At 45.1% G+C, this 23,358-nt stretch overlaps 1 protein-coding gene across 1 annotated transcript in view; it reads left to right on the plus strand.

Moving 5' to 3' along the window:
* Positions 1-19,322, plus strand: part of LOC311149970 (histone H3.2-like) — a gene marked incomplete at both ends in the record, with an annotated part of 35,256 nt that extends 15,934 nt beyond the window's left edge. Inside the window, one exon of the mRNA XM_084187186.1 lies at positions 18,984-19,322. Coding sequence (XP_084043312.1) covers positions 18,984-19,322 — 339 coding nt within the window. The remainder of the gene's footprint in view (positions 1-18,983) is intronic.
* Between the last annotated feature and the right edge of the window lie 4,036 nt (positions 19,323-23,358).

The following is a 23,358-nucleotide window of genomic DNA, read 5'->3' on the forward strand; positions in this document are numbered from 1 at the left end:
TGTCATATTTGAGTTTTTAGCCAATACAATCACGGTTACATCAAATGTTCCCTCATTTAATGGTATTTTCTTCCTAATATAACTTCCCTAAATGAGATTAAATCCCCTGCCTTCCTCTACTATCCTTATATCATTACTGGATCAATGATAATAACCGTAACAACTATCAACAACAATTGTAATAACTATTTCACATTAAATTGTGTCTTTTTTTCTGATTATGCTACAATTGTAGCCTATTCTATCACCCCAGTCCAAAATATAAGTTTATGTAACAAATCCATAACCCACCACAGGCTGGCGCCATTCCCCAGCACAACAGCCAATGCATACTTTCATCCTAACCAAAATAAATTATCGTTTTATAATCGTCCAATTATTTTGTATTTTTCCCGCTAACCCATTTCAGTTCGCTATTCAATTTATTTAACTGTTCTCTCTGATTAGGCCCTAATTAATAAAACAAATACTTGCCATCGTTGGTAACATATTTTCATAGACATTTCTAGAATACTTCTATTTAAGCTATCTAATTCAACCTTTCATATTTCTCATTCCACATAGTAATTTAGGTATATAGCCCCACTGCGAAAGCTTTGTCTACTGTCCCTACCTGTGTTTGAACCAGGGACATCGCCAGTCACTTCACACCATCTGCGATGCTCTCAAAGTAACCACTCCCAGTTCATTCATAGAGCAAGTGACGTCACCAAATGAAAATCGCAGTAGCTTTCACCTCAGCAAAAAACTCTCTCTCCTTTTGATTCCCTATTGTATAAGTTAGTTTTTCTATTTAACCCCTAAACACGCTCGCTACAAATAGTACATTCAACATTACCAAACCAAATAATTATCGTACCCATTCAATCAACACATCAGCCGTGGAATTTACACTCATAAATGCAGATTGTTACTCCATGCCTTGAAATGATAAATAGATTTCCACCAATAGCATATTACAATGATTTCTCATTTTACCCTCTGACACAAAATGAAGTTCCCTCACTGTACTACGTTAGCTCTACCATGATAATTAGTTCAATTTAACCCTCTATTTGTTTTGTACTATATTATACATTACGTCTAAAACAACATTACTTATGGTCAGTTTATTCCGCCATCATATTATCCAACAACGCCACAATCTTAAACTCATATGGGGCGGCTGGCAGTTTAGTGACCAATAGCGCCGCGCCAACAACCGAGAGGTTGCCGGTTACAATCCCCGAGCCGACCAGGCGAAAAAATCTGCCGATGTGCCCTCAAGCAAGGCACTCAACCCCAATTGTTCCCATAAATCGCTCTAGACAAGAGCGTCTGCCAAATTACCAAAAACGCACATGTAAATATTCTCTACTTTCTCACCCAACGCACGTCTACGCTCGGTGAGCAAGTTCAGAACACTCTCTCGTCAGATACCCACATGCGTTCCCAGCCATCTCCCAGTCTTTTCATGGCTCCAAAAGCCACACTTTCGCTCTCTCCAGCCCCTCCCCTCGCAACTCTACCTTTTTGAGGAGCTGTGAGGAGCTGCTTCTCGTCCCAGCGCACCTCCAATATTCCGCCGTTACTCAAAGTACTCCAGTCCATTTATTTAAATCAAATAATTCCCACCTAATTAGTTAAAGTTGGTGCACGTTTATAAACCGAATTATTTCGGTCTAATTGTTTAACCAGTATTTTGCACGGTCAAACATCAAACGTTAAATCAAATAATAAACCAAATAGCCCAAACCAAGCACCTAAAACCAGTATTATTCTACGTCAAACATCAAACCTCAAATCAAATACTAAACCGAATTGTTTCGACACAACTATTCAAAAGCAGTATTATGCTATTTCAAACACCAAACGTTATGTTTCAAATGTATCAGTTCAAACGTTTTAGTTCAGTCACACAATTCATCACTTTAGCTTTATGTTCCCAATTGTTTTTAACGGATTATATGGTTTAAGCAACCACAAATCCAACAGTTATTCCCAAATTATACCGTTTGGACAGCCACAGACGTCTTATGATTCCCAATTTGTTTTCTATCAAGATATACAGGTTTATCATTCACACTTTCATGCATACGACAACACTCGCACTGTTTAACTTTCTATAGTACCTCCTATGGGTGTCTTTTGTTAACGTTTGCACAATTTAAACCTTATTTCCTATTTGTAATTCTCATTATTTACTGTTTTAAAATATTCTTTGTATTCACAGCCAAAAATGGTACACAGTTAAGCGTAGTATACAGTTATCACACAGCAAAAATAGTACACAGTTATCTCCCTCACTCACAATACACAGTCATAATCCTATCATACAGTCAAATATGTCACACAGTCATCAATGACACCCATGTCACACAGTCATAAATGACACCCATGTTCCACACACAATCTATTTGGGCACACAGCCTCTTCTACTATCTTTATAAAATACTCCGCTGAACCTAGCCATATCCTCGAAGTTATGGACCTTGCCAGTCGCTAGTATTTATCTAAAATTTCCCGAATCTTAGCCGTATCCTCGTAGTTACGGACCTTGCCGGTGTAATTCTTCGAACCTAGTCGTACTGTCGTAGTTACGAACCTTGCCGATAGCAATTACTTAAACCAATTATTCCCTATATCTAAAATTTCCCGAACCTTAGCCGTATCCTCGTAGTTACGGACCTTGCCGGTGTAATTCTTCGAACCTAGTCGTACTGTCGTAGTTACGAACCTTGCCGATAGCAATTACTTAAACCAATTATTCCCTATATCTTCCGAACCTTAGCCGTATCCTCGTAGTTACGGACCTTGCCGGTAGATGTCAGCATTGTCTCCTGAACCTAGCCGTCTCTTAGCGGACCTTGCCGGTAGAATCAACACTCTCTGGTACCATGGTTTTTTTAAACATCACATTTAGCAAAGGTTTGCATGTCACAATATTGTGCTTGTCTACTCATAATAGTTTCATAATTTAGTTCACTTACATCAGACAGGTGTTTCACAAAATTAATTTGGATAAAGCCAATGTGCAGATCTTTGGTTATTTAACAACAGGTATTCTGCTTACCTTTTTAGAAGCCCGGGCAGTTTGTGAAACAAACGGTTCGATTAAAGAGTTGACCAAATGGGCCGGACATTTACCCAGCGAAGTCCCTTCTACCAGACCGCGTCGGGGTCACCAATTGTCAAAGTCGCGTCAATTCAAATCTGGTATCAGGAACAAAAGAGGTCAACACGACTTCTAATGTATACTAGTTATTTTAATTAATGCAAAAACCTTCAATGGTAAATATGATGTTTCGTATATACGGGCTCTCTGATATGCCTCGCAGGACATTCCAGACAACTAACTAATTGTTCCAGAAAACAATACCCAAATACTCTGACAGAGGAAGTTTCCCACTTCTCTGCTGGCCAATTAGAGTAAAGACTTGAGTGGTTTAAACTTTCTCAGCCAATCCGTTGATGCAGGGGGTTGGTCTCATCTCTTCGGCGCCATTTGTTACACACTTCAGCCAGGCACAAGATTATCATAACAACCTATCATAGTGAGAAGAGCCAGCTCCCTTAGACATCATTCCTAGTCAAAGGAAGACTCATAGATCACAAAGAACCAGTATCTAATTTTACCCCCTAAAGCAGCTCTTCACATCAATCACAGCCTTGCCAGGTGTCACAGCCTACATTAGCCCAGTCAAGACTGCATTCTTTCTAAGTTAGTCATCCCATCAGTTTAGGAGAATAATAAATCCCCAATAGTACCAGTCCCTGGTTTTGGAAAGGGGGGGAAATGTTATGTATGGTACGACGTGCTGTACGTCGTACTGTACGTTGTTATGGTTTACGACAGTGTGCTGCTTTACGGATGAATGGGTTGTCAGAATGTGTGGCACATGTCATTAAACGACAGAGTGATGTACAATGTGAAACTGTGCAGATGTCCGTTCTTCTACAGCTAGGCTAGATATAACAAATATGACTCAAGTAAAAGTAAAAAGTAGTCATCCAAATAATTACTTGAGTAAGAGTAAAAAAGTACTTGGTGAAAAAACTACTCAAGTACTGAGTAACTGTTGAGATACTTGAGTTTTAACACAAGACAACAATCAGACAGACAAAAATACAAAATAATCATCTTTAGGCAAATTATAGTTCATCCAATTAATTAAATAAATGAAAATGAATTACAAAATAGCTTAAATTAAAATAATTCAGGTAAATTCAAGTACTTATCAAATAAAATAATAATAATAAATAACTAAGCACAAGTAACACACATTTCCAAACGTTTATACTTTTTTTTTACCAGGCAGAACTAGAATGAGGCAGCCCATAAACTGTGTATGTGTGTAACTCCACGGTGACAGAACAACATTTACATTTTACATTATTTAGAATTGTCGGAACAATTCTTAAACCAATAAGATTGGCAACAACATTTTCACTATTTCTCACTTGTAATTCCTACTTGGAGGGTCATTCAAGTGAAACTTCCCAGTCGGAACTAGGTATTTCCGATAACTCTGATAGCACCCTGAACACGACATTAATATGTGTGATCGACAACAGTAGGGTCTGGGTCCCGGCGTGTCCAATCAATCAATCAATCAATTTTATTTTATATAGCCCTTCATACATTAGCTAATATCTCGAAGTGCTGTACAGACACCCAGCCTAAAACCCCAAACAGCTAGTAATGCAGGTGTAGAAGCACGGTGGCTAGGAAAAACTCCCTAGAAAGGCCAAAACCTAGGAAGAAACCTAGAGAGGAACCAGGCTATGAGGGGTGGCCAGTCCTCTTCTGGCTGTGCCGGGTGGAGATTATAACAGAACCATGCCAAGATGTTCAAAAATGTTCATAAGTGACAAGCATGGTCAAATAATAATCAGGAATAAATCTGTTGGCTTTTCATAGCCGATCATTAAGAGTTGAAAACAGCAGGTCTGGGACAGGTAGGGGTTCCATAACCGCAGGCAGAACAGTTAAAACTGGAATAGCAGCAAGGCCAGGCGGACTGGGGACAGCAAGGAGTCACCACGGCCGGTAGTCCCGACGTATGGTCCTAGGGCTCAGGTCTCTCAGTTGGCTTTTCATAGCCGATCATTAAGAGTTGAAAACAGCAGGTCTGGGACAGGTAGGGGTTTCGTAACCGCAGGCAGAACAGTTGAAACTGGAATAGCAGCAAGGCCAGGCGGACTGGGGACAGCAAGGTGTCAGCATGCCCGGTAGTCCTGACGTATGGTCCTAGGGCTCAGGTTCTCAGAGAGAAAAAGAGAACGAGAGAATTAGAGAGAGCATACTTAAATTCACACAGGACACTGGATAAGACAGGAGAAGTACTCCAGGTATAACCAACTAACCCCAGCCCCCCGACACATAAACTACTGCAGCATAAATACTGGAGGCTGAGACAGGAGCGGTCCGGAGACACTGTGGCCCCATCCGAAGACTCCTGGGCCAGACAACACTCAATCATATGACTTACTGAAGAGATAAGTCTTCAGTAAAGACTTAAAGGTTGAGACCGAGTCTGCGTCTCTCACATGGGTAGGCAAACTGTTCCATAAAAATGGAGATCTATAGGAGAAAGCCCTGCCTCCCGCTGTTTGCTTATAAATTCTAGGGACAATTAGGAGGCCTGCGTCTTGTGACCGTAGCGTACGTATTGGTATGTACGGCAGGACCAACTCGGAAAGATAGGTAGGAGCAAGCCCATGTAACGCTTTATAGGTTAACAGTAAAACCTTGAAATCAGCCCTTGCCTTAACAGGAAGCCAGTGTAGGGAAGCTAGCACTGGAGTAATATGATCAAATTTCTTGGTTCTAGTCAGGATTCTAGCAGCCGTATTTAGCACTAACTGAAGTTTATTTAGTGCTTTATCCGGGTAGCCGGAAAGTAGAGCATTGCAGTAGTCTAACCTAGAAGTAACAAATGCATGGATTAATTTTTCTGCATCATTTTTGGACTCATTTTCAGTCCCCATACCCATTCCATAGGAGTGAGTGTCAGTAGTCTACTATATGTCCGTGCTATGTGAAGTAAGTATGGTGATTATTATTAAGGTTCTGGTCGTCTGAGATACCAACAAGTAAGGCTATACAACATACAATATCAATAAATATATATTTTCTCCTATTAGTGTATTTGAGTTTGTTCTGTCGTTTCTGGATGATTTAATTGAAATTGCAACCAATTTTCTATGGCTTGTTTTAGATATAGTGATATTTGAGAGATTATTTCATTTCAAATAACTGAAAGTGAGAGGTTGTAATTTGAATAAAGGGGGGAAATGCCATTATTGAACATGTGGTGATTAGAACAAAATATTTTACTCTTGACTTTGGCGAATATTATCACGCGGCAGTGTCCTAATGCCTGCGCGCAGTGGACTATTGGCATCGTTTGCCATAGCAGGCTGGCATTAGATTAGAACATAAGATTTCACTCTTGACTTCAGCGACTATTATTGCGCATAAAGGGCCGGCAGTGTACTTTTGCGCGCACAATGTGCTTTTGCCTGCGCGCAGTGTGCAGTTGCATCCGCGCAGTGTACTATTGGCATCGTTTGCCATAGCAGGCTAGCATTAAATTATAACACAAGATTTCACTCTTGACTTCAGCGACTATTATTGCGCATAAAGGGCCGGCAGTGTACTTTTGCGCGCACATTGTGCTTTTGCCTGCGCGCAGTGTGCAGTTGCATCCGCGCAGTGTACTATTGGCCTCGTTTGCCATAGCAGGCTAGCATTAAATTATAACACAAGATTTCACTCTTGACTTTGGCGACTATTATTGCGTGTAAAGGCCGGCAGTGATCTATTGTTTTGGGCGCGCAGTGTATTATTTCGGGCGCACGCAAAGTGTATTGTTTTTTGGCGTACAGTGTGTTTTATGGGCGCGCAGTGTATTGTTTTGGGCGCGCAGTGTACTGTTTTGGGTGCGCGGTCAAAAAAAAGAGAAGCAAAGCATCCCTTCCGATAGCCGACTGAGGAGGCCTCCGTAACGGGCCAATCGGGGTGGTGGGGAGATGGTGTCCAATCAGCAGATGCCACTGCCGGCTTTATACATTTCACATGGGCATTTCGAGGCTATACTCCGACTGTCTAAGAAGGAAGCTAGCGCCATGGCCAGAACCAAGCAAACCGCTCGCAAATCCACCCGTGGCAAAGCCTACAGGATGCAGCTCGCAGCCAAGGCTGCGCGCAGGAGAGCCTCCCCGTTACAGGCCCGGCACCGTGTCTCAGAGAGATCCGTTGTTACCAAAGCTCCACTGAGCTGCTCATCCGCAATGTGCCCTTCCAGCACCTGGGGAGAAAAATCGCCCTGTTCTTCAAGACCGACCTGCGCTTCCAGAGCTCCGCCGTGATGGCCCTGCAGGAGGCCAGCGAGGCTTACCTGGTTGGTCTGTTTGAGGACACCAAACTGTGTGCCATCCATGCAAAGAGGGTTGCATATCGTGCCCTAGGACATCGAGCTGGCCCGCCTTATTTGCAGAGAGCGCGCGTAAAATATGAATTGATCTCCAAAATCCCACCTCAATATTTCCATCAAAAAGGCATAATTGATCTATTTATACGTGGTCCTCTGTAGCTCAATTGGTAGAGCATGGCGCTTGTAACGCCAGGGTAGTGGGTTCCATCCCTGGGACCACCCATACGTAAACATGTATGCGCACATGACTGTAAATCGCTTTGGATAAAAGCGTCTGCTAAATGGCATATTATTATTATATACGCGCACGTCTACATTTCTCACCGTGTATGTTGTTAACTAACCTGTCTAAAAGCTACGTATTGCACGTTTTACTTGCCTGAGGCGTTGAAATAAAAGACATCAATCCAAATGGATTATCTACAATAGTCAAAGTCGCATGGCCAAATCAGGAAGGCTCCGCGCATGCGTTTCTGTATTCAGCACGGTTGAATGCATTCAGAGTCAGAGGTTGAGGATGTGTCTCTCTGGCGGGAGGTAAGCTTGGCTTATGTGGGTAGAGTAGCCAAAAATTGTACTCAAGTAAAAATACTGTTACTTCAGAATAATATGACTCAAGTAAAAGTAAAAAGTAGTCATCCAAATAATTACTTGAGTAAGAGTAAAAAAGTACTTGGTGAAAAAACTACTCAAGTACTGAGTAACTGTTGAGATACTTGAGTTTATTTTTTAACACAAGACAACAATCAGACAGACAAAAATACAAAATAATCATCTTTAGGCCAATTATAGTTCATCCAATTAATTAAATAAATGAAAATGAATTACAAAATAGCTTAAATTAAAATAATTCAGGTAAATTCAAGTACTTATCAAATAAAATAATAATAATAATAAATAACTAAGCACAAGTAACACACATTTCCAAACGTTTATACTTTTTTTTACCAGGCAGAACTAGAATGAGGCAGCCCATAAACTGTGTATGTGTGTAACTCCACGGTGACAGAACAACATTTACATTTTACATTATTTAGCAGACGCTCTTATCCAGAGCGACGTACAGTTAGTGCATACATTGTTCTTTTTTTTTCATACTGGCCCCCCGTGGGAATCGAACCCACAACCCTGGCGTTGCAAACACCATGCTCTACCAACTGAGCTACCTCCCTGCCGGCCATTCCCTCACCTACCGCTGTAGCTCCTGAGTGGCGCAGTGGTCTAAGGCCACTAGAGATCCTGGTTCGAATCCAGGCTCTGTTGCAGCCAGCCGCGACCTGGAGACTCATGAGCGGCGCACAATTGGCCCAGCGTCGTCCAGGGTAGGGGAGGGAATGGCCAGCAGGGATGTAGCTCAGTTGATAGAGCATGGCGTTTGCAATGCCAGGGTTGTGGGTTTGATTCCCACGGGGGGCCAGTATAAAATATATATATATATCTATTCACTAACTGTAAGGAAAGTCGTTGTGTACTAACCTGGGATATTTACGTTAAGGATTATGTTTACCAATCGATGACAGTATTGACTCAATACGGGGTTTGCTTTCCCCTATCCGTCGCCCTTTAAAAGTCTGACATATAACCGTGCTCGAGAAAACCACAGGTAGCATAATGTATTTCAGCAGATTTCGTGCGTTTCTGTGTGAAAAGACACGAATTTATGTGCTACTTAATTCGTGCGAAAAGACAGCAATTTAACACACAACAACCATAAACGGATAGCCTATTTTTCTTTATTTTCTTTAATATGGCTAATTAAACGTTATGAATATACAGAAATGTTGTCTTTATTTAATAATGTTTCAAACATTGTAGTTGTATGCCTATTTACTGTTTGAGACTTTCTGAACATCATTTGTGAGAAAATACACACATTTACGTGCAACTTAATTCGTGGGAAAAATTGTTTTATTAATGCTAACGCTGTTTTCTATGCTTGATTTCGATTAATACTTTGGGATACTGGTGCACCTTTGGTCAGAAAGGCCCCTTTTCCGTGTAGGCAACAGTACACGATTTTCTTCATAGTGCATTTCATATTTCGTAGAGTCTAAATTACACAATTTTCTTCATTATTCATTTAATACATGTTAAAGAGGTTAATGTAAAAATAATGAAATATGTCAGCTTTCACTTATGGCACTTCCAAGGCCTTTCTATTGTGGTTATGTCAATCATATTATATACTTAGGCTATTGTAACGCGTTCAACCAGTTAGCAAGTCAGAAATGTCCGTTTCCTAGTACCGACTAGCACTTGAATGCTGTATTATGCCAACTTCACATTCTCGTCGAAAATGGAAGTTGTAACTCCCACATGATTGTGTTCAAGTGGTTTTGAAGTCGGAACAATTCTTAAACCAATAAGATTGGCAACAACATTTTCACTATTTCTCACTTGTAATTCCTACTTGGAGGGTCATTCAAGTGAAACTTCCCAGTCGGAACTAGGTATTTCCGATAACTCTGATAGCACCCTGAACACGACATTAATATGTGTGATCGACAACAGTAGGGTCTGGGTCCCGGCGTGTCCAGTCCCCATACCCATTCCATAGGAGTGAGTGTCAGTAGTCTACTATATGTCCGTGCTATGTGAAGTAAGTGTGGTGATTATTATTAAGGTTCTGGTCGTCTGAGATACCAACAAGTAAGGCTATACAACATACAATATCAATAAATATATATTTTCTCCTATTAGTGTATTTGAGTTTGTTCTGTCGTTTCTGGATGATTTAATTGAAATTGCAACCAACTTTCTATGGCTTGTTTTAGATATAGTGATATTTGAGAGATTATTTCATTTCAAATAACTGAAAGTGAGAGGTTGTAATTTGAATAAAGGGGGGAAATGCCATTACTGAACATGTGGTGATTAGAACAAAATATTTTACATTTGACTTTGGCGGATATTATCGCGCGGCAGTGTCCTAATGCCTGCGCGCAGTGGACTATTGGCATCGTTTGCCATAGCAGGCTGGCATTAGATTAGAACATAAGATTTCACTCTTGACTTCAGCGACTATTATTGCGCATAAAGGGCCGGCAGTGTACTTTTGCGCGCACAATGTGCTTTTGCCTGCGCGCAGTGTGCAGTTGCATCCGCGCAGTGTACTATTGGCCTCGTTTGCCATAGCAGGCTAGCATTAAATTATAACACAAGATTTCACTCTTGACTTCAGCGACTATTATTGCGCATAAAGGGCCGGCAGTGTACTTTTGCGCGCACAATGTGCTTTTGCCTGCGCGCAGTGTGCAGTTGCATCCGCGCAGTGTACTATTGGCCTCGTTTGCCATAGCAGGCTAGCATTAAATTATAACACAAGATTTCACTCTTGACTTTGGCGACTATTATTGCGTGTAAAGCCCGGCAGTGATCTATTGTTTTGGGCGCGCAGTGTATTATTGCGGGCGCACGCAAAGTATATTGTTTTTTGGCGTACAGTGTGTTTTATGGGCGCGCAGTGTATTGTTTTGGGCGTGCAGTGTACTGTTTTGGGTGCGCGGTCAAAAAAAAAGAGAAGCAAAGCATCCCTTCCGATAGCCGACAGAGGAGGCCTCCGTAACGGGCCAATCGGGGTGGTGGGGAGATGGTGTCCAATCAGCAGATGCCACTGCCGGCTATATACATTTCACATGGGCATTTCGAGGCTATACTCCGACTGTCTAAGAAGGAAGCTAGCGCCATGGCCAGAACCAAGCAAACCGCTCGCAAATCCACCCGTGGGAAAGCCTACAGGATGCAGCTCGCCGCCAAGGCTGTGCGCAGGAGAGCCTCCCTGTTACAGGCCCGGCACCGTGTCTCAGAGAGATCCGTCGTTACCAAAGCTCCACTGAGCTGCTCATCCGCAATGTGCCCTTCCAGCGCCTGGGGAGAAAAATCGCCCTGTTCTTCAAGACCGACCTGCGCTTCCAGAGCTCCGCCGTGATGGCCCTGCAGGAGGCCAGCGAGGCTTACCTGGTCGGTCTGTTTGAGGACACCAAACTGTGTGCCATCCACGCAAAGAGGGTGCATATTGTGCCCTAGGACATCGAGCTGGCCCGCCTTATTTGCAGAGAGCGCGCGTAAAATATGAACTGATCTCCAAAATCCCACCTCAATATTTCCATCAAAAAGGCATAATTGATCTATTTATACGTGGTCCTCTGTAGCTCAATTGGTTGAGCATGGCGCTTGTAACGCCAGGGTAGTGGGTTCCATCCCTGGGACCACCCATACGTAAACATGTATGCGCACATGACTGTAAATCGCTTTGGATACGCGCACGTCTACATTTCTCACCGTGTATGTTGTTAACTAACCTGTCTAAAAGCTACGTATTGCACGTTTTACTTGCCTGAGGCGTTGAAATAAAAGGCATCAATCCAAATGGATTATCTACAATAGTCAAAGTCGCATGGCCAAATCAGGAAGGCTCCGCGCATGCGTTTCTGTATTCAGCACGGTTGAATGCATTCAGAGTCAGAGGTTGAGGATGTGTCTCTCTGGCGGGAGGTAAGCTTGGCTTATGTGGGTAGAGCAGCCAAAAATTGTACTCAAGTAAAAATACTGTTACTTCAGAATAATATGACTCAAGTAAAAGTAAAAAGTAGTCATCCAAATAATTACTTGAGTAAGAGTAAAAAAGTACTTGGTGAAAAAACTACTCAAGTACTGAGTAACTGTTGAGATACTTGAGTTTATTTTTTAACACAAGACAACAATCAGACAGACAAAAATACAAAATAATCATCTTTAGGCAAATTATAGTTCATCCAATTAATTAAATAAATGAAAATGAATTACAAAATAGCTTAAATTAAAATAATTCAGGTAAATTCAAGTACCTATCAAATAAAATAATAATAATAAATAACTAAGCACAAGTAACACACATTTCCAAACGTTTATACTTTTTTTTACCAGGCAGAACTAGAATGAGGCAGCCCATAAACTGTGTATGTGTGTAAATCCACGGTGACAGAACAACATTTACATTTTACATTATTGAGAATTGTCGGAACAATTCTTAAACCAATAAGATTGGCAACAACATTTTCACTATTTCTCACTTGTAATTCCTACTTGGAGGGTAATTCAAGTGAAACTTCCCAGTCGGAACTAGGTATTTCCGATAACTCTGATAGCACCCTGAACACGACATTAATATGTGTGATCGACAACAGTAGGGTCTGGGTCCCGGCGTGTCCAGTCCCCATACCCATTCCATAGGAGTGAGTGTCAGTAGTCTACTATATGTCCGTGCTATGTGAAGTAAGTATGGTGATTATTATTAAGGTTCTGGTCGTCTGAATACCAACAAGTAAGGCTATACAACATACAATATCAATAAATATATATTTTCTCCTATTAGTGTATTTGAGTTTGTTCTGTCGTTTCTGGATGATTTAATTGAAATTGCAACCAACTTTCTATGGCTTGTTTTAGATATAGTGATATTTGAGAGATTATTTCATTTCAAATAACTGAAAGTGAGAGGTTTTAATTTGAATAAAGGGGGGAAATGCCATTACTGAACATGTGGTGATTAGAACAAAATATTTTACTCTTGACATTGGCGAATATTATCGCGCGGTAGTGTCCTAATGCCTGCGCGCAGTGGACTATTGGCATCGTTTGCCATAGCAGGCTGGCATTAGATTAGAACATAAGATTTCACTCTTGACTTCAGCGACTATTATTGCGCATAAAGGGCCGGCAGTGTACTTTTGCGCGCACAATGTGCTTTTGCCTGCGCGCAGTGTGCAGTTAGATCCGCGCAGTGTACTATTGGCCTCGTTTGCCATAGCAGGGTAGCATTAAATTATAACACAAGATTTCACTCTTGACTTCAGGGACTATTATTGCGCATAAAGGGCCGGCAGTGTACTTTTGCGCGCACATTGTGCTTTTGCCTGCGCGCAGTGTGCAGTTGCATCCGCTGTCAGGGCCGTGTAGAAATGGTGTGGTGTGGAATCAAGTGCAGAAGCAGAAAGAGAGTCCAAAATACTTTACTGGGAAAGCGAGTCAAATAATCCAAAATAGCCGGAGGCACAACGCACACAGGCGTAAAACATAAGCGCGCATAAACAGGCACGCAAAACTCCTCAACCGAGAAGTAAGCAAAATACAGAGGTGGCGTACCAACCAACGGTACGAAAACGACACCAACACGAAACAATTACACACAACACAACACACAAAACAGGGAAACTAAATAGGGTGCCTAATTAGACAAAACACAAGACAGGTGTGACTAACAGACAAAACTAGTCAAACAGGAAACATGGACCGGTGGCAGCTAGTACTCCGGAGACGACGAACGGCGAAACCTGCCCGAACAAGGAGGAGGAGCTGCCTCGGCCGAAACCGTGACAGTACCCCCCCCTTGACGCGCGGCTCCAGCCGTGCGCCGACTCCGGCCTCGGGGACGCCCAGGAGGGCGCGGCGCCGGGCGCGTAGGATGACCACGATGGAATTCGGTCATCAGGGACGGATCCAGAATATCCCTCCTCGGCACCCAGCACCGTTCTTCCGGACCGTACCCCTCCCACTCCACGAGATATTGGAGACCCCCCATCCGGCGTCTGGAATCCAGGATGGTCCGAACAGTGTACGCCGGAGCCCCCTCGATCTCCAACGGGGGCGGGGGAGTCTCCTCAATCTCGAAGTCCTGGAGTGGACCAGCTACCACCGGCCTGAGGAGAGACACATGGAATGAGGGGTTAATATTCTTGTAATCAATAGGTAGTTCTAACCTGTAACACACCTCATTCAATCTCCTCAGGACTTTAAAAGGCCCCACAAACCGCCGACCCAGCTTCCGGCAGGGCAGGCGGAGGGGTAGTTTCCTGGTTGAAAGCCAGACTCGATCTCCAGGTGCATACACTGGCCCCTCACTGCGGCGTAGGTCGGCGCTCGTCTTTTGTCGACGTATGGCACGCTGCAGATGGACATGAGCAGCGTTCCACGTATCCTCCGAGCGCCTTACCCACTCATCCACAGCGGGGGCCTCGATCTGGCTCTCATGCCACGGTGCCAGAACCGGCTGATACCCTAAGACACACTGAAAAGGGGTTAGTCTAGTGGAGGAGTGGCGGAGAGAGTTCTGTGCCATCTCGGCCCAGGGCACATATCTCGCCCACTCCTCCGGCCGGTCCTGACAGTATGACCTCAGAAACCTACCCACATCCTGGTTGACTCTTTCGACCTGCCCATTGCTCTCCGGGTGGTAACCCGAGGTAAGGCTCACCGAGACCCCCAAACGTTCCATAAATGCTCTCCAGACTCTGGAGGTAAACTGGGGGCCTCGATCAGACACTATATCCTCGGGTACCCCGTAATGCCGGAAGACGTGAGTAAATAGAGCCTCAGCGGTCTGTAGGGCAGTAGGAAGACCCGGCATAGGAAGGAGACGACAGGCCTTAGAGAACCGATCCACAACGACCAGGATGGTGGTATTCCCCTGGGAGGAGGGAAGATCGGTAACAAAATCCACCGATAGATGAGACCAGGGTCGCTGTGGAACGGGCAGGGGCTGTAATTTACCCCTGGGCAAATGTCTGGGTGCCTTACACTGGGCACATATTGAGCAGGAGGAGACATAAACCCTCACATCCCTGGCTAATGTTGGCCACCAGTACTTCATGGTAAGGCAGTGCACCGTCCGGCCAATACCCGGATGTCCAGAGGAGGTAGACGTGTGAGCCCAATAAATCAATCGATCCCGGACCTCGAGCGGGACGTACGTCCGACCCACCGGACACTGTGGAGGTCTAGGGTCGGTACGTAACGCCCGCTCGATCTCCGCATCGACCTCCCACACCACCGGTGCCACCAGACACGACTCCGGTAGTATGGGAATGGGCTCCACGCACCTCTCCTCCGCGTCATACCGGCGGGACAGAGCATCTGCCTTCCCGTTCTGGGACCCAGGGATGTAAGTGATCTTAAACACAAACCGGGCGAGAAACATAGTCCATCGAGCCTGGCGAGGATTTAGTCTCCTAGCTGCCCGAATATATTCCAGGTTACGGTGATCGGTCAGAATAAGGAAAGGGTGCTGAGCCCCCTCAAGCCAATGCCTCCACACCTTTAGGGCCTGGACTACGGCTAACAGCTCCCTGTCCCCTACGTCATAATTCCGCTCCGCCGGACTGAGCTTTTTAGAATAAAAAGCACAGGGGCGGAGCTTAGGTGGTGTACCCGAGCGTTGAGATAGAACGGCCCCAATACCAGCCTCGGACGCGTCTACCTCAATTTGAAATGGTAAAGTGGGATCCGGGTGCGCCAACACCGGAGCCGAGGTAAACAGGTCCTTCAGCTTACCAAAAGCCCTGTCCGCCTCAGCCGACCACTGCAAGCGCACCGGACCCCCTTCAGAAGAGACGTGATGGGAGCTGCCACCTGACCAAAACCCCGGATAAACCTTCGGTAGTAATTTGCAAATCCCAAAAACCGCTGCACCTCCTTAACAGTCGTTGGGGTTGGCCAATTACGCACGGCGGACACTCGGTCCACCTCTATTCTCACCCCTGACGCAGACAACTGGTAACCCAAAAAGGAAACTGACTCCTGGAAGAACAGACATTTCTCAGCCTTGACATACAGGTCATGCTCCAACAGTCTCCTCAATACTCTGCGCACCAGGGCTACATGCTCGGCCCGGGTAGGGCTGTACACCAGAATATCATCAATGTACACCACCACCCCCTGCGCCTGCATGTCCCGGAAAATTTCATCTACAAATGATTGGAAGACTGATGGAGCATTCATTAACCCATATGGCATGACCAGATACTCGTAATGGCCGGATGTAGTACTAAATGCTGTCTTCCACTCATCGCCCTCCCTAATGCGCACCAAATTATATGCGCTCCTGAGGTCCAATTTTGTGAAGAACCGTGCCCCGTGCAGTGACTCCGTCATAGTCCCAATCAGCGGGAGTGGATAACTGTATTTAACAGTCACCTGATTGAGACCGCGGTAATCAATACACGGACGCAGACCTCCATCCTTTTTCTTCACAAAAAAGAAGCTCGAGGACGCGGGAGAAGTAGAGGTCCGTATGTATCCCTGTCTCAGAGACTCGGCAATGTACGTCTCCATTGCTTTTTTCTCCTCCTGTGACAAAGGATACACATGGCTCCGCGGGAGCGCTGCTCCTATCTGGAGGTCTATCGCACAATCCCCCTGTCTATGAGGTGGCAACCTTGCCGCTCGGGTCTTACTAAACACAAGTGCCAAATCCTCATACTCAGGAGGAATGTGCAGTGCTGACATCTGGTTCGGACTCTCCACCGAGGTCGCCCCTACGGAAACACCCAGACAAAACCCCTCACACTGAGCAGACCACCCTTGAAGAGCCTTCTCTCGCCACGAAATAGTAGGATCATGGGTGGTTAACCAGGGAAGCCCCAGTACCACCGGATACGCAGGAGAGTCAATCAGAGAGAGTTGAATCGTCTCCTCATGACCCCCCTGCGTCATCATCCTAAGTGGCGCTGTGAGCTCCCCAATCCACCCAGATCCTAACGGACGACTATCTAAAGCATGTACGGGGAAAGGTTTATCAACTGGAAGGAGGGGAATCCCTAACTTAACACAAAATTTGCGATCTATAAAATTCCCAGCTGCGCCTGAATCGACTAGCGCCTTATGCTGGGAACGAGGTGCAACCTGTGGAAAACAAACAGGCAATGTAAAGTGGACGACAGAAAGCTCTGGGTAAGTAGGGCGCCTACTCACCTGGGTGGACTCCCCACTGTATGGCCTGCCATCTCCCTCCTCAGGGAACCCTCCCCAGCACCTAGCCGCGGTGTGTCCTCCGCGGCCACACTTGGTGCAGGAGACTGCTCCCCTCGGGTTCCTTCCTCTTTTAGTTCTAGCGCCAGCCCCTCCCAGCTCCATCGGACTAGGCTCGGAGGTGCTGGAGGGTGGAATGGGAGGCCCCCATCTGGGACGTCCGCGGGTCGTGAGTAGGTTGTCCAGACGAATAGCCATGTCCACAAGCTGGTCAAAAGTTAACGTAGCGTCCCTACACGCTAACTCCCTGCGGACGTCCTCCCTAAGGCTACACCTAAAATGGTCTATGAGGGCCCTCTCATTCCACCCCGCGTCAGCCGCTAGAGTCCGGAACTCCAGTGCGAATTCTTGAGCGCTCCTCATCCCCTGTCGGAGGTGGAATAGACGTTCCCCCGCCGCTCTTCCCTCTGGTGGATGGTCAAAGACCGCACGAAAGCGGCGGGAGAACTCCGCATAGGTGACGGTGGCGGAGTCTATTCCCCTCCATTCGGCGTTGGCCCACTCCAACGCCTTGCCGGTGAGACAGGAGATGAGGGCGGAAACGCTCTCGTATCCCGAGGGCGCCGGGTGTATAGTGGCTAGGTAGAGCTCCACTTGCAGAAGGAAGCCCTGACACCCGGCAGCGGAGCCGTCGTACGCCCTCGGGAGCGAGAGCCGAATCCCACTGGGTTCCGGTGGATGAGTAGGCAGGTTCTCTGGTGGTGATGGAGCGATCGGTGGGGCTGTGGGAACACCGCTGATCTCCCAGCGCCGAAGAGTGTCCATGACGCCCTCCAACGCGTGCCCGATCCGATTAATGCGATGTTCCTGTCCCTGGAGACGTCCCTCCACGCTGTCGACTTGTGCTCCTGCTGATTCCATCGAAGAGGTGTGTAATTCTGTCAGGGCCGTGTAGAAATGGTGTGGTGTGGAATCAAGTGCAGAAGCAGAAAGAGAGTCCAAAATACTTTACTGGGAAAGCGAGTCAAATAATCCAAAATAGCCGGAGGCACAACGCACACAGGAGTAAAACATAAGCGCGCATAAACAGGCGCGCAAAACTCCTCAACCGAGAAGTAAGCAAAATACAGAGGTGGCGTACCAACCAACGGTACGAAAACGACACCAACACGAAACAATTACACACAACACAACACACAAAACAGGGAAACTAAATAGGGTGCCTAATTAGACAAAACACAAGACAGGTGTGACTAACAGACAAAACTAGTCAAACAGGAAACATGGAGCGGTGGCAGCTAGTACTCCGGAGACGACGAACGGCGAAACCTGCCCGAACAAGGAGGAGGAGCTGCCTCGGCCGAAACCGTGACATCCGCGCAGTGTACTATTGGCCTCGTTTGCCATAGCAGGCTAGCATTAAATTATATCACAAGATTTCACTCTTGACTTTGGCGACTATTATTGCGTGTAAAGGCCGGCAGTGATCTATTGTTTTGGGCGCGCAGTGTATTATTGCGGGCGCACGCAAAGTGTATTGTTTTTTGGCGTACAGTGTGTTTTATGGGCGCGCAGTGTATTGTTTTGGGCGCGCAGTGTACTGTTTTGGGTGCCCGGTCAAAAAAAAAGAGAAGCAAAGCATCCCTTCCGATAGCCGACAGAGGAGGCCTCCGTAACGGGCCAATCGGGGTGGTGGGGAGATGGTGTCCAATCAGCAGATGCCACTGCCGGCTTTATACATTTCACATGGGCATTTCGAGGCTATACTCCGACTGTCTAAGAAGGAAGCTAGCGCCATGGCCAGAACCAAGCAAACCGCTCGCAAATCCACCCGTGGGAAAGCCTACAGGATGCAGCTCGCCGCCAAGGCTGCGCGCAGGAGAGCCTCCCCGTTACAGGCCCGGCACCATGGCTCTGAGAGAGATCCGTCGTTACCAGAAGTCCACTGAGCTACTCATCCGCAAGCTGCCCTTCCAGCACCTGGTGAGAGAAATCGCCCAGGACTTCAAGACCGACCTGCGCTTCCAGAGCTCCGCCGTGATGGCCCTGCAGGAGGCTAGCGAGGCTTACCTGGTCGGCCTGTTCGAGGACACCAACCTGTGCGCCATCCACGCCAAGCGGGTGACCATCATGCCCAAGGACATCCAGCTGGCCCGCCGTATTCGCGGAGAGCGCGCATAAATGAGGATGACCTTAACTCGAAAATCCCCCAAAGGCTCTTTTAAGAGCCCCCTCCATATTTCCATCAAAAAGGCACTTGTTCCATGTATACACGCACCTCTACATTAGCCACCATGTATGTTGTTCACTAACAAGTCTAAAAGCTACGTATTGCACCTTTTAGTTGCCTGAAGTCTAGCTTCAATGTTTGTGTGTGTGTGTGTGTATATACACAACCATCTGGCATCATCCACTTCTTTTGAACTATAGTAGCACAGTAAAATGCTTTACAAACGAGGGGGAAAAGAAACGAGTGATAATATAGGCCGAATAGTAACAACATTTGTGTTCAGATGAATAATTGACACTATTAGTTGTGTGTAATAATAGCCTTGCATGCAGTCCAGAAAAAACATTGCATGCCAACTTACTTTGAAAGTCCCATGTTGCAGTGCTGCTGAGAGACTCATGCAGAGGCCAAAACTTTACAGTGGAGCACGGAGGCCATCTTGTGGTTAAATGTGGGTACTGCACATCATGGTGATTCCCTTTCAGTATTTGCTCTTTAGGCCAGCGTTTCCCAAATGCGGTCCTGGGGTCCCCAAGGGGTGCGCGTTTTGCGTTTTGCCCTAGCACTCCACAGCTGATTCTAATACTCCAGCTTGATGATGATGAGTTGATTATTTGAAGCAGCTGTGTAGTGCTAGGGCAAAAACTCCCAAAACGTGCCCCGAGTTTGGGAAACCCTGCTTTAGGCTAATACTAGCCTATTAGGATGACTTGGTTCGATCGCTTTAATGGCAACTGCTGAACTCTGGTTTTCACTAATTACTTGTCCCAGGTCACCATTACGAATCCAATAGCAAAACAAATGTTTCAAAATTGCTCAATAGTGAAAAAAGGGCAGGAAACGATGGGTTCTCAGCAATATTTCACCAACAACCAATCACTATTCAAGCATAGACATTAGGATCATCAACAAATATTCCTAAGTCATACTACAAAAGGGTTGTAACGAAATGGATTTGTCTGTTCAATGCAAGTTCAACGTCAAAGAAAAAGTGCATCACCACAACAAACGTGTCTTTAGATACACTGTAAAAAATGACTTTGTGGAATGTACTCAAGATATTACAGTCAACAAAAGCACACGTCGTATTATTGAGTAGATCTTTTTGCTTGTTTTTATGAGTAGATAAGCTTGAGTAAGTTGTTTAGATGTGGTCCAATACATAGAGTAAAGATGAGAGGTAAAAAAGGATTATATTATGTTGATTCAACTCAAATAGACATTGTGTTATTTTACCTGAATGATTCATCCTATTATGTATTTAGACCAAGTCAGAAAAATGTTCACATTTTTACTTTGGATTCACTCAATCAGATCCCTTAAGAGAAAAGGTATCCGGACACCGGGAATCCATTTATTTAAACATCAACGGTTTGCAAAACATCTGTTATTATGAGATGAGAAATTACGGATTTGCAATCAACACTGCAGGTAAATCCTGATTGCTGCAGGTAGGCAAAACCGTAGAAATAGGAACTACAACACTAACTAGTATAGGATCTCTGTGGGCAGAACCATTACTTACGAGAGATACAATGGAGCTTCAACCCCATAGATGTCACAGGGAACAAAATATTCTCATAGTAACCATGGATACCTACGGAAATGGAGGCTCAAATAGCTTGTGTTTGCACTGTGGGATATTTTTCAAACTACAATGCCAAAACATTGAACAACCCCAATAATCTAAACACTTCTACTCGTTTGTTCCTATAACATTTCTCTGTTCACGAGCACTGCTGATGGATGCCACCTACAGTGGGGAAAAAAAGTATTTAGTCAGCCACCAATTGTGCAAGTTCTCCCACTTAAAAATATGAGAGAGGCCTGTAATTTTCATCATAGGTACACGTCAACTATGACAGACAAATTGAGAAAAAAATATCCAGACAATCACATTGTAAGATTTTTAATGAATTTATTTGCAAATTATGGTGGAAAATAAGTATTTGGTCACCTATGAACAAGCAAGATTTCTGGCTCTCACAGACCTGTAACTTCTTCTTTAAGAGGCTCCTCTGTCCTCCACTCGTTACCTGTATTAATGGCACCTGTTTGAACTTGTTATCAGTATAAAAGACACCTGTCCACAACCTCAAACAGTCACACTCCAAACTCCACTATGGCCAAGACCAAAGAGCTGTCAAAGGACACCAGAAACAAAATTGTAGACCTGCACCAGGCTGGGAAGACTGAATCTGCAATAGGTAAGCAGCTTGGTTTGAAGAAATCAACGGTGGGAGCAATTATTAGGAAATGGAAGACATACAAGACCACTGATAATCTCCCTCGATCTGGGGCTCCACGCAAGATCTCACGTAGTGGGGTCAAAATGATCACAAGAACGGTGAGCAAAAATCCCAGAACCACACGGGGGGACTTAGTGAATGACCTGCAGAGAGCTGGGACCAAAGTAAAAAAGCCTACCATCAGTAACACACTACGCCGCCAGGGACTCAAATCCTGCAGTGCCAGACGTGTCCCCCTGCTTAAGCCAGTACATGTCCAGGCCCGTCTGAAGTTTGCTAGAGTGCATTTGGATGATCCAGAAGAGGATTGGGAGAATGTCATATTGTCAGATGAAACCAATATAGACGTTTTTGGTAAAAACTCAACTCGTCGTGTTTGTAGGACAAAGAATGCTGAGTTGCATCCAAAGAACACCATACCTACTGTGAAGCATGGGGGTGGAAACATCATGCTTTGGGGCTGTTTTTCTGCAAAGGGACCAGGACGACTGATCCGTGTAAAGGAAAGAATGAATGGGGCCATGTATCGTGAGATTTTGAGTGAAAACCTCCTTCCATCAGCAAGGGCATTGAAGATGAAACATGGCTGGGTCTTGACAATGACAATGATCCCAAACACACCGCCCGGGCAACAAAGGAGTGGCTTCGTAAGAAGCATTTCAAGGTCCTGGAGTGGCCTAGCCAGTCTCCAGATCTCAACCCCATAGAAAATCTTTGGAGGGAGTTGAAAGTCAGTGTTGCCCAGCGACAGCCCCAAAACATCACTGCTCTGGAGGAGATCTGCATGGAGGAATGGGCCAAAATACCAGCAACAGTGTGTGAAAACCTTGTGAAGACTTACAGAAAATGTTTCACCTGTGTCATTGCCAACAAAGGGTATATAACAAAGTATTGAGAAACTTTTGTTATTGACCAAATACTTATTTTCCACCATAATTTGCAAATACATTTATTAAAAATCCTACAATGTGATTTTCTGGAGAGAAAAAATCTCATTTTGTCTGTCATAGTTGACGTGTACCTATGATGAAAATTACAGGCCTCTCTCATCTTTTTAAGTGGGAGAACTTGCACAATTGGTGGCTGACTAAATACTTTTTTTTCCCCACTGTATATTACTTTGGTCATTTTTCCTTTAACCCATTAATGTTGTAGGTGCGCCTTTTTTCAACAGTTCCCAATAGAAATCTGTACCGCACCTGCTGCTATTTCAACCTCTAAATGGCCGCCTATGAAAAGCCAAGTGACATTTACTCCTGATGTACCGACTGTACCGACTGACCTGTTGCAACCTCTACAACCACTGTGCTTATTATTTGACCCTGCTGGTCTTCTATGAACGTTTGAACATCTTGGAGAGAAATGTGCCCTTAATGGCCACGTACTGTTGTAATCTCCACCCGGCACAGGCAGAAGGGCACTGGGCACCCCTCAGAGCCTGGTTGTTCTCTAGGTTTGTGCCTTTCTAGGGAGTTTTTCCTAGCCACCGCGTTTCTACATCTGCATCGCTTGCCGTTTGGGGTTTTAGGCTGGGTTTCTGCATAGCACTTTGTGACATCTGTTGATGTAAAAAGGGCTTCATAGATCCACTTCATTGATTGATTGATTGATGGTAGAATTGTCAAAATACCAGTGGTAAAAGGTGTGTACCTTGATGAAACCTCAAAATGTTACGTACAACGGATTCAAAAATGGACATTTCAAACCGCAACTGTATGGGAACAAAATGGACATTACA

This window comes from Coregonus lavaretus (genome assembly GCF_964263955.1).
Source record: "Coregonus lavaretus genome assembly, chromosome: 22".
NCBI classification, from domain to species: Eukaryota; Metazoa; Chordata; class Actinopteri; order Salmoniformes; family Salmonidae; genus Coregonus; species Coregonus lavaretus.